We start from the raw sequence: 12,223 nt of genomic DNA on the forward strand, positions 1-12,223 counted from the left end.
TGGTGAGCGCCGCCTCCCCTGCCCCAGACATTACCCGTCTCTGAATACTCATTATCATATAGGCTCAATTGCATGTGAGCTGCAAAGTTAACTGTTGCCAAAGATCTCAAAGTGGCGCTGGGCTTGCAATCTGTGCGTTCAACACAGAAAAGACCAACAGAAGTCTTAACCCACCCATAGCCGGTAGGCTAAAGATAACCGAGCCACTGAATTCATCTCCTAAGTAATTGTCTGTGAAACATTTTGAATTATTTGGGGGCAGGATCTAAAGGAGAAAATAGAAATTGTTCTGTCTTTTACAGACTAGCTGATTGGCTTGTAAGTAGTTTTAAAGTAGAATACTTCCCTGGAAAATTACTCCTTAAGTAACTATTACTTCATTTTGTCATATTTTCATGTGCGCTCATATATAGATTATACATGTGTATGTACAGGTGTGTGCATCCTATGGAGACCAGGAGTCAGTTCTCAGTTATCATTCTTCAAGTTGTCTACTTCGATTTAAATTTTTTTGGGGGGCGGGGGTCTGGACATTGTGCCTCACCCCTTTAATCCTATTCTCCAGAAGCAAATGCATGCCTGCTTGGTCACAAATCAAGCTCTAGACCAGCCAGGGCTACATAGTAAGACTCTGATTTAAATAAATAAAAGTATTTAGAGTTGAAAATTAGAGGGACTGCAAGCTATTTTCAGAGGCTCAACGTGTTTTGAAGCGCTTTCCCAATCAGTACCCTCATTCCTGTCCCCTTTACCAACCATTTTCAATTTTCTATAGAGAAAGTTTAAATTCTTAGCTGATAGGATTGATATCACTGCTTTCTTTATAATATTGGATAAAGTTTGAAGTTGTTGATGGTAAATAGTTCCAACATTATTATTATGTATATGTGTGGATTTTGCACACAATGTGTGGTTGCTTTCTGAGGCCAAAGCATTGGATCCCTGGACCCTAGAGCAGTTAGGAGCTAGTGAGTGTTGGAGTTGCACTTTGAGTCTCTGCTAGAGCAGTACATTCTCTTAACAGCTGAGCCGTCTCTTCTGTTCCCCTACTGTGCTCTTTTAACCAGTAATTTAGTTTATAAGGTTATTTTACTACAGGTAATAGTATATAGGTGATTTTACTTTGCCTGTGTGTTTGTGGCACATAGCATGCGACATGTCCAGAAAAGGATGTCTGGAGCTGGAGTTAATAGACAGTTGTGAGCTATTATGTGGGCGCTAGGAACTGAGCTCAGGTCCTCTGACAACAGCAAGTGTCTCTCCAGCCCTTACTATGTTGCCATGTTTTCCCGTTCTTTGTATTTAAAGTATAAAAGCATGTTTCCACCCTAAATAGCCCTATATTTTCAGTTCCTTTTTGCATCTTTGGTCTTGATGGTATACAACCTGTATTCCCAGCACTAGTGAGGTAGATGCAGAAAGAAGTTCAGGGTTACAGGGTACCACAACCCCCAGCTTGATGTTTCCTTTTTTGATGCCAAACCCAAGTCTCAAGTTTTGACTATGAGAACCTTAATAACCTATCTAGAGATATCTATGCTTTATGTGTGGCCTATCCTGAACCACTTGGAGAAAGACTTTATGCGGAAACAAAGGTTTTTTTGGAAAATCACGTTCGGCATTTGTACAAGGTAAGGGATAGTATAGTTGATATGCATCTGCTTACAGCTACAGTTATTTGACTAACTCACTGATCTCCAGAGGAAAATAGGCATCAAATTTGGGGCTTTTGATTTTTTTTTTATGTTAAACTTTATTATTAAAAAAAGATGCAAATTTAAAAGAACACACATGAAATTAGCCAGACCTAAATTTCTTTCTTTTTCTTTCTTTCTTTCTCTCTTTTTCTTTCCTTCCTTCCTTCCTTTTCTTTCTTTCCTTTCTTTTTTTTTTTTTTTTTTTGGTTTTTCAAAATGGGATTTCTCTGTGTAGTCCTCAAATTCACTCTGTAGACCAGGCTGGCCTTGAACTCACAGAGATCCGCCTGCCTCTGACGCCATCTGACTCCCGAGTGTTGGGATTAAAGGCTGCCCCAGCTCTGCCCAGCTGACCTAAATTTCTTAAACAATGTCTTCCTAGTTGTATTTAAGCTCTAGGAATTAAGCAGTGTTATTTGGTTCACAGTGGAAATCAGTTTGGGTCCTTGGGGTTTATACCTGCTATATAATCTCACTCATTGAAATGAACTTCTGCATCCCCTACATGGTCTCTACAGGACCATTGGAACTGGAGGAGGTAAATTTACAGCTGGAATCTTGTCCTCTACCTTAATTAGTAGTTGGGGGTAACCATCAGATCTCACTTAATGGTCAAACAACACAGCTTCTGCCTTGACAAAGAATAGATACCCTGTTGACCGAGAGAGCTGAACAATTAATATTTCCCTTAAGACATGTGGAGGAAATATACTGCTTTTAATGCATGTTTATTGTCTATTGCATGTACTCTTTGTTGTTTGAGTGTGTGCATTTATCAGCTCATGGCAGTAGTTTTGATAGCAAGTACTTTAATATTGTTTCAATGTGTAATATGTTATATTGGACCAAAGTTTGACTATTATAAGCTAGTGAGCTTGGCTATACATAGTTCATAATCATGTAAGATACTTATTAAGTTAGACTGTGGTTGTTTTTTGTTTGTTTGTTTTGTTTTGAGAAGAGGTATCATGTTATTCAAGATGGCCTCAAACTGCAGAGTAGTCCAAGCTGTTTGGTCTTGAACTCCTTCCTGACCAGCCTTAATCTCCCAAGTACTGGGATGATGGAAGTGGACTGTTTAGAATATGTGGGGTTTTTGTTTCATTGTTTGCTTTGTTTCCTTTGAGTGACAGGGTCTCACTCCGGAGCCTTGGTTAGCCAGGAAATCATAGAGATCTGGATTATAGATGCATGTCACCATGCCCAGCACAAATCTTTTGAGAATTAGAATTGAAGCTTCTTATGGCTCAAGCCTGTAATCCCATCACTGGAGAGGCTGAGCTAGAAGGGTTGTTGTGAGTACAAGGTGATCCTTGGCTACAAAGAGTGTTCTGAATCAGCCAAGCCTCCAAAGTCACATGAACTTAAAGAGGAGTTGAAGACTGGCTTACTCAGTTGGTGGACTGCTTATCTAACATGAAAACTAGCTTTGACCCCCAGCAGTGCACATACTGGTTGTTCTATTGCACACCTTTAACCCCAGCTTAGGGGAACATTGTTACAAGTTACAGGCCAATCTAAGCTATAAGAGGTCCTGTCTCAAAAACAATTTTTAAAATAACTTTTATGCAGAAATTCATGAGTATAATAGAATTGTTTTCTGTTTTATTTTTGTGGTGCTACAAATTGAACACAGTTTGCTCATGCTAGGTGGGCATGCTACCACTGAGCTACAATCTCAGTCCATTTTCTCTATCTCAAAGAGAAAATCTAACTATGATCATCTGTCTTTTTATTTTGGAGAAATTTTTGGATAGTCACTTTCTATTCTAAGGCTTCCATTTCCCCTCCCCCGTTTCATTTGTACTAAATGTAGTCAAAATATAATTTATAAATATGGGTGATAATGCTTGATTTATGTTTTTTTAGGAGCTTGATTCCATATTTATAATTTCATTGTAACAAAAATGATTAGTACTTTGAAAGCAAAACTGTTTTTTCTGTCTAGAGAGTTCTGGAGTCTGAAGAACAAGTGCTTGTTATGTATCATAGGTACTGGGAAGAGTACAGCAAGGGTGCCGACTACATGGACTGCTTATATAGGTGAGTGCTGCAGAAGCTTGGCCACTTAGCGGTGCTGCCTGCGTTCCTAATTCAGTCCTGTTTATGTGTGTGTGTGGGTGGGTGGGGGGGTTCCCTGCATGTCTCTGCAGCATTTGCATGCCTGGTGTCCTGGGCTAGAAGGGCATCAGATCCCTTTGGTTGTAGGTATTAGGACTGGAAGAACAGCCAGTGCTCTTAACCACTGGGCTGTCTCTCTACCCCAATAATTTATTTTTGATTAGTATAAATCATACTAATGGGCTTAATTATGAAAGAATAATTTATATTATTTCTCATTGGAATATGGATTACTGGTAGGGACTTTGTTAATAGGTCCACAGTTAGAGCAAGGTGTGTATCTGAGACAGGCAGATATGTAGGCAGTTAACCCTGTGGAAGAGAAAAGAAATAAATGTTGTGGCTCTGTTTCTTCAGATTGTCTGGAATACGTGTTAAATTCCAACAGAGATGGTTGCAAAAGCTCAGGTTGGACGAAGCTTAGTGGGGTAAAATCTAAGCCACAGTCCTGCATACATTTCTGTAAGGCTAAGGTGCATTTCAGGCTTTATGAGGTCACTGGTAAAATACTTGGCAGTTTTCTTCAAGGTCCTCTGGGCATGTTGATTCTGCCATAGTCGTGCTCCCTGCTCCTTTCTTCCTGTCTTTCCCCACTGCTCCATCTGCCCGCACTCCTTCTCTGGATGACTAATTCTGACACGTTCTTCTTATATTCCCCTTTCTAAATTTTCCTCTTTTCTGCATCATCTCCCGCTGAGGTCTTGTATTTTCATGGTTCTCTGTGTTGCTCCAATGTATTCAGTCTCTTAGACAGTAGAAATAAGAACAGTTGTCTATTGCATAATGACAGAACCTCAATTCCAAGGAATGTCATTGATTGTTTCTACATCAAAGTTTGTACATACAAAGCTAATGTAGCTGTGCCATAACTAAGCTCTGTAGTCTTAGGGATCCTTGTGTAAGTAGTCCACATATGAATATGTCTGTCCATAACTATTGCTGAGTAAAGCAGACATTTGTTTATTGTCTTAGTTAGGGTTTCTATTGCCATGAAAAGACGCCATGACCATGGCAACTCCCCCCCCCCCCCCCAGACAGGGTCTCTGTGTGGCTGTGCGCCTTTCCTGGAACTCGCTTTGGAGACCAGGCTGACCTCGAACTCGTGATCCTCCTGCCTCTGCCTCCTTCAGCAAATCCTACTGGTGTGCGCCACCACCACCACCACCGGCGGCAGCTCTTATAAAGGAAACATTTAATTGAGGTAGTGGCTTACAGTTCAGAGGTTCAGTCCGTTATCATGACAGGGAGCATGGAAGCTGCAAGTATGGTGGGGAGCAGGCAGACATGGTGCCGGTGAAGTAGCTGAGAATTGCCATCTTGCAGGCAACAGGAAGTGGTCTGAGACACTGGGCAGTGTCTTGAATATATATTAGACCTCCACAGTGACACACACTTCCTCCTCCAACAAGACCACACCACCTAATAATGCCACTTCCTGTGAGATTATGGGGGCAAATTATATTCAAACTACCGTATTCCACTGTCTGGCCCCTGTAAGCTTGTAATAATATCATCATGCAAAATGCATTTAGGCCAACTTCAAAAGTCCCCATTGTCTATCACAATCTCAGCAATGTTTAAAAGTCCCACGTTCAAAGTCTCAGCTGAGACTCATGCAATTTCTTAATTGTAATCCTCTATAAAATCAAAATAAAAAAACAGATCCCATACTTCCAACATATAATGACACAGGGTATACATTACCATTCTAAAACAACTACCACATTTATTGAGAGATAGTAAATAAATACCAAACACTGATATAAAGTACATTTTTCTCTTATTCTTAGATCTAGGGAGTCCACTCTTAGAATGGTTATGGCCTGAGATGGATGCAGTGATCATTTTGCCCTGTGTTTTGGGTGTGGGCCACAGATGGGCCCAAGTTTCAGTATCTCACTGTGGAGAAGTTGAACCTCGAGGTAGCTTTCCAGGCATAATCTCCCCTGCTCTGTGGCAGTGCCTACCATAATGCCAAAACAGCTCTCGGTTCTCCTGGCTTGCTGGTACTCCTTTGTCTTGCTGGCTCAACAGAAGTATAGTCTACTTAACCTAAGCTGCCTATGTAGAAACTGGGCTTCCCAAATGTCACAGTGGCTTTTAGAAGAACAAAAACATAATTAAAAAAATCAGTTTACGTGCTGGAGAGATGGCTCAGTGGTTAAGTGCACTGGCTGCTCTTCCTGAGGTCCTGAGTTCAATTCCCAGCAACCACATGGTGGCTCACAACCATCTGTAATGAGATCTGTTGCCCTCTTCTGGCCTGCAAGGACACATGCAGACAGAACACTGTATACATAATAAATAAATCTTAAAAAAAAAAAAAAAAAAAAATCAGTTTACTATGAAGTGCAGGTTTATTGTGGTGTTAACTTGTATGAAACACTTTCTTCTGTACATTAGACATCATGAGAATTTATAAAGGTAATCCCTAGCTAAATTAGATTTTGAAGAGTTGAGTGTGTGTGCATGCACATGCATGGGCCTTTAGTGTAGAGCACACGCTGTAATGGGGGCTCCTAGCTGAAGTGGTTTGGTGAGGAGCTGCTTTTCTCCTTATTTGTTTCCTTGGGTGTAGTTTGCTTTGTTGTCTTATTCATCAAGATGGATTGATAATTTAGTACTATTTAAATTAATACTATTATGCTAGTGCTAGTTATAAGCACCTGTACATGGAAAACCATATGAGGTTGGTAGTAACTTTGAGATCAGCCAGTTGGTAATTGAGGCAGAATTTAATTAAACCCCTTATCAGTCAGACTTCAGGGCTTCATTCATTTTACTGTACTGTAGTCTTTCTACATGGCTTTTTTTTTTTTTTTTTTTTTTTTAATTTTTGAGACAAAATCTCATGAGCATGGGTTGACCTTGAACTCAGTTTGTAGTTGATTACCTCCCAAGCACTAGGATGGTAGGTGTATGCCACCATGCCTGGTTTATGTTTTCTTATTAAAAACATCCTTGATTACTGTCTAAAATCACTAACTTTCCACTGTCTATAACACAATCAGAGCTGATGTCTAGGGGAGTCAGTTAATTGTCCTCTGTATTATTGGTATCATGTAACTGACGGTTATGAGTAGTAATGAGATCTTTTCACAGACACATAAATAAATAACCTAAATAAATGACAACATCTAATAGTTGACAATAATTAGATGAAAACACATAAATAGTGTTTTTCTTGGGTGGTAGACTGGTCATGTTTTCTAGGCCATTCCTTGTTTCTAGTCAGTCTATAAGAAAATGTATAATGTAATATATAGGTAAAGAGATGGTTTTTGTTTTAAGATGGGAATCTGTCTCACTATTCGCCAAGTTGATCTGGAATTCTTTGGGCACAAGCTTCTTTATTGTTTTAGCCTCTCCAGATGCATAATTATTTAAAAATATATATGACATTATTTAATCCACTTTAAAATTATTATTTGTTTTGAAACAGGGTCTTGGTATCTGTACTTGGCCTTGAACTTGGTGACCCTCCTTCACTGATCTCCCAAGTGCTGTGGTTACAGATGTGCACTTTCTTATTTATTTATTTGTTCGTTCGTTCATTCATTCATTCATTCATTCATTTTTATTTATTTGAGACAAGGTTTCTCTGTGTAACAGCCCTGGCTGTCCTGGAACTCACTCTGTAGACCAGACTGGCCTTGAACTCACAGAAATCCACCTGCCCCTGCCTCCTGAGTGCTAAGACTAAAGGTGTGCACTACCACCGCCTGGCTGTAGATGTGTACTCTTACACTGACTTTAGCAATTAATTGCTAATCTCTGTCATTCACGGCTTTTACAAATTAGTGTTCTAGTGTTAACTGTTTCTGGCCCTGTTGTCCAGACTGTTACCATTCTTTTAAGATACATTAAAGAGAAATTTTTTTAGAACTTGATATTTGCCTGCTGCAATTTTTTGATTGATGTAAGAAAAGGTCCTTCTCCACCCTTATATTCCAGAGAATTAAGAATACAAAAAAGGTTTATCAATAAGAGAAAAGGATTATATATGTAGTAGCAAGTACTGTATAACTAGTAAAACATGATTTTATTTGATGTGGGAAGGTAAAGTTAATTCAGAAGGGATCAAGGCAGGCCTGAAAGGTGTAAGATCTGAATGAGAGAGGCCAGATGTTATTGTCCTAGCTACAGGACATTGCAGGCTGTAGATTGGCCTTTTGATGTCTTTTATTCCTGTCTCTCAATCCTTTCCTTAGCTGAAAGGCATCGTTAGAAATACAACTTGAAGGGCCGGGTGTGGTACATGCCTTTAATTCCAGCACTCAGGAGGCAGGAGCAGGCGGATCTCCAAGTTTGAGGCCAGCCTGGTCTACAGATCAAGTTCTAGGACAGCCAAGGTCACATAGAGAAACCCTGCCTTGAAAAACCTATAAATAAATAAATGAAAAGAGAAATGAGCATTTTTTATGGTATATATTTTTCTCCTGAGGCCATCTGTAATAAATTAATGAAAAGAGAAATGAGAAATAAGGCAAAAGCATATTTTCTTTCTCCAGTACTGAGGTTTAAACCCGGGGTTGGTAGTCATACAGGTGAAGTGCTTTTTGTGGTTTTAATTTCTGCTGCCTGAAACTGCTAAGTGGACCCTTTGTGGTGTAGTAACCCTTATAGAAAGTCCAGGGCTAATAATTAGTTTTCATTTATTTCCATCTTGTCTATTATTTCTTTTGGAGTTATCACTGAATTAGTCTTAGTTAAAGACCCTAAGATTACTACTCTAGATTGGTAAGTTCTTTCCTAACTGATTTTGACTTTACATCCAGTGTACTTGTGTTTGATTTTTTTTCAGGTATCTTAATACCCAGTACATTAAAAAAAATAAATTGACGGAAGCCGATTTACAATACGGCTATGGTGGAGTAGATATGAATGAACCACTTATGGAAATAGGAGAGGTAAGAAATGCTTTAAGTGACTGCAAACATAAATTTGTTTTTTAATTTAGATTTATCATCGTGTGTATATATATGCATGATGTACATGTGTATCTGCCCTGTGGCATGATAGAGGCCAGAGGACAACTTTGTGATATTAGTTCTCCCCTTCCACCTGTGTATGAGTTACCATCTTTTTGTAGTATATATATATTTAACCATCAATAAGGAGTTTATAAAAGAGCTATTTTAATAAGATTTTCTGTGACTGTTAAAGCCATGGAGGAGATGAGATGGCTCTGTGGGTAAATTACTTGCCTCCTGACCATGTAAAGCTGACAAGCTGGGTTTGATCCCTGGAGCCCACCTAGTGGTGGAAAGAATCAACTCCAGAAACTTGTGCTGACCTCCCACACATGTCATACACAAACACACACTAATAATATTAATAATAAAATATGCAAGCACATATGCATATACACAATAATAATATGTTTTTAATCTTCTAATTCTGATGTGATGACTGCTACTTTAAATGAGAAGTTATTTTTTCTTCAGTTTTTACTTGTACTTTAAAATATGAATAATATGTCTGTTGATGGGTATTTCTGTTTAAAAAAATCCTTAGAATGACTATTAAGGGAAAAACTACCTAATTCAGCCTTGATGATTTCTATTTTTCCTGGCAGCTAGCATTGGATATGTGGAGGAAGTTAATGGTTGAACCCCTTCAGAACCTCCTCATCCGGATGCTGCTCAGAGAAATCAAAAAGTGAGTGTGGGTTTTTGTCTCCTTGGTGCTTAATGTTTAGTTTATTGACTGATCTCATACGTAGTTCTTTATTAGCATGCGATGGTTGTTTCTGTCAATTCTGACTAATTTCGAGTTCACTTTAGTTTTTCATTTTTAAGGTTTTTCTGGTTATTTCTTATAGCAAATATAAATGGGATTGCCTTCTAGATTTCTGATTCAGGTAGTTTGTTATTGGCCAATAGCAACACTACTGATTTCTGTATGTTCAGTTCTGTATTCTGCAAATGAAATCGGTTACCTTAATAGTTGTTTTTGTTGTTGTTGTTGTTTTGTATAAAATTTGTGGTATCTGTTTTTCCCAACGCCATCTGCAAACCAATACTTTTACTGTTTTTCCTCCAAGTTGAATGTTCTTTAGTTCTTCTTCCTGTCTGATTGCTGAGGGTTAGATCGGAGGCTTTTCTCTCCTGCCTTTCAGTACATTGTGATGCAGACTGAAGTCCAGGTGTCTGACGGTCATAGCTGAAGGATGGTCTCAGTGATTATCACGGCACATCATTTTCCATCAAATAACATTTACTGAGATGATTTCTAGTGTATATTAGCTATAATGATGATGATAATGAAAAACGGTTTCAAGCTTCATGCATGCATTTTGACCTTGTAATTTTTATTAGGGCATTAAGATAGCAGCTGCATATTGGCATACTTGGGTATAAGTCCGCAGATGTCTGTTCTCAAGCATATTTTGTGTTATACTTTGTTTCAGTGATCGTGGTGGAGAAGACCCAAACCAGAAAGTAATCCATGGGGTTATTAACTCCTTTGTTCATGTTGAACAGTATAAGAAAAAATTTCCCTTAAAGGTAAAAAGTCTACTTCCAAACATAATAAGACCTTTAATTCCTGAAATTGTTCCAGGTTTTACTAATACAATTTTAATTGATTTTCAGTTTTATCAGGGAATCTTTGTGTCTCCCTTTCTGACTGAAACAGGAGAATATTACAAGCAAGAAGCTTCAAATTTATTACAAGAATCAAATTGCTCACAGTATATGGAAAAGGTAAAAAACTCCTCGTGTACATTTACCTGTTACACATCTGCAGGATTTTATTTAACAGAGCATGCATATTTAATACTGCTTTCGTGGAAAAGGTTTTGTTGTATCATTTCTCTTAAGGGAAAAGTACTATTTCAGTTACATTATTAAAATTAATATAATATGGGCTGGATAGATTGCTCATTGATTAAGAACATATACACCTCTTGTAGAAGACCTGTGTTTAGTTCCCAGAACAACCACTTGTAACTAGTGTTCCAGAGGCTCTGAATGATGCTATTTTCTGGACTCCATTGGCACCTGTATTCTGCACATACCCACACATAGATACATATATGCACATATTTTCAAAATAGTCTTTAAAACATTAATAAAATGGATATTGTGCCACTGTTGAGGTATGGTGATGATTCAGTCCTTTCTTCATGTGGTTCTGAGAATCAGTCTCAGGTCCTTAAGCTTGTCTGTAAATGCCTTGTCTCACTGCCATCGTGAGACAGTCCCCACCATTGCATAACTTGGCATGGTGATGCATGCCTGTAATCCCAGGATCTCCAGACAGAGGCAGGAAGATCAGGAGGTCAATGTCCTCAGCTTTATAAGGAATTTCAGGCCAGCCCTGCCTGGAAACATGACTCTGTTTCTTTTTCTTTTTTTGGTTTTTCGAGACAGGGTTTCTCTGTGTAGCTTTGCGCCTTTCCTGGATCTCGCTTGGTAGACCAGGCTGGCCTTGAACTACAGAGATCCACCTGGGTCTGCCTCCCAAGTGCTGGGATTAAAAGGTGTGTGCCACCACTGCCTGGCTTTTTTTTTTTTTTTTTTTTTTCCGTTTTTTTTGAGACAAGGTTTCTCTGTGTAGCTTTGTGCCTTTTTCCTGGAACTCACTTGGTAGCCCAGGCTGGCCTCAAACTCATAGAGATCCACCTGGCTCTGCCTCCCGAGTGCTGGGATTAAAGGTGTGCACCGCCGCCACCACCACCCGGCTTTTTTTTTTTTTTTTTAAGATTTATTTATTTATTTATTATGTATACAACATTTTGCCTCCATGTATGCCTGCACACCAGAAGAGAGTACCAGATCTCATTACAGATGGTTGTGAGCCACCATGTGGTTGCTGGGAATTGAACTCAGGACCTCTGGAAGAACAGCCAGTGCTCTTAACCTCTGAGCCATCTCTCCACCCCTGACTCTGTTTCTAATATAAATAAGTAAAGTAAAAATAACAAGGTGAGAAGAAAAAGTGGAGGGCAAATACAATAATTTGAGCCATGGTTAACTCTTGGTCTGCTGAGTTCTGAACATTGTGTCAAACCTCTCGAAGGAACTTTTAAACCCTGTTAATATTTCCATGGCAGTAAGAAAGAATGCTAGAGTCATTATAAAGACATGAGAATTTTATTTGTAAGTTTTGGTTTCTTGGTATTTTGAAACCAAATCGTGTTCTTCTATAGCCTAGACTGGTGTTCAAGTCACAGCAGCCCTTCTGCCTTCACCTCCTAAGTCCTGGGGTTACAGATGTGCATCTCTGGGTCTGGCTTAACCAGCTTTTGGTTTGCAGTGTTAAGGTTCAAGCATTTGGTTATTGAATGATTTCTGTTAGTTGGTTTAACTGGGACGGTAAAATATTGTAATAGAACTAGCAAAACAACACAGTGAGCACCTTTTAAAGCCTAGAGACCTTTATTTTCTCTAACTACCCAG

The 12,223-nt window shown here is 38.9% G+C and overlaps 1 protein-coding gene across 2 annotated transcripts in view; it reads left to right on the forward strand.

Annotated features, from left to right (window-relative positions):
• Positions 1 to 12,223, forward strand: part of Cul2 (cullin 2) — a 43,573-nt gene that overhangs the window by 14,330 nt on the left and 17,020 nt on the right. For both annotated transcript variants that reach the window (XM_036188224.1, XM_036188222.1), the window contains exons 3-8: positions 1,529 to 1,631; positions 3,646 to 3,740; positions 8,623 to 8,728; positions 9,397 to 9,479; positions 10,231 to 10,327; positions 10,415 to 10,525. In XM_036188224.1, coding sequence (XP_036044117.1) covers positions 1,529 to 1,631; positions 3,646 to 3,740; positions 8,623 to 8,728; positions 9,397 to 9,479; positions 10,231 to 10,327; positions 10,415 to 10,525 — 595 coding nt within the window. The remainder of the gene's footprint in view (positions 1 to 1,528; positions 1,632 to 3,645; positions 3,741 to 8,622; positions 8,729 to 9,396; positions 9,480 to 10,230; positions 10,328 to 10,414; positions 10,526 to 12,223) is intronic.

This window comes from Onychomys torridus, chromosome 5, assembly GCF_903995425.1.
Source record: "Onychomys torridus chromosome 5, mOncTor1.1, whole genome shotgun sequence".
Lineage (NCBI taxonomy): Eukaryota > Metazoa > Chordata > Mammalia > Rodentia > Cricetidae > Onychomys > Onychomys torridus.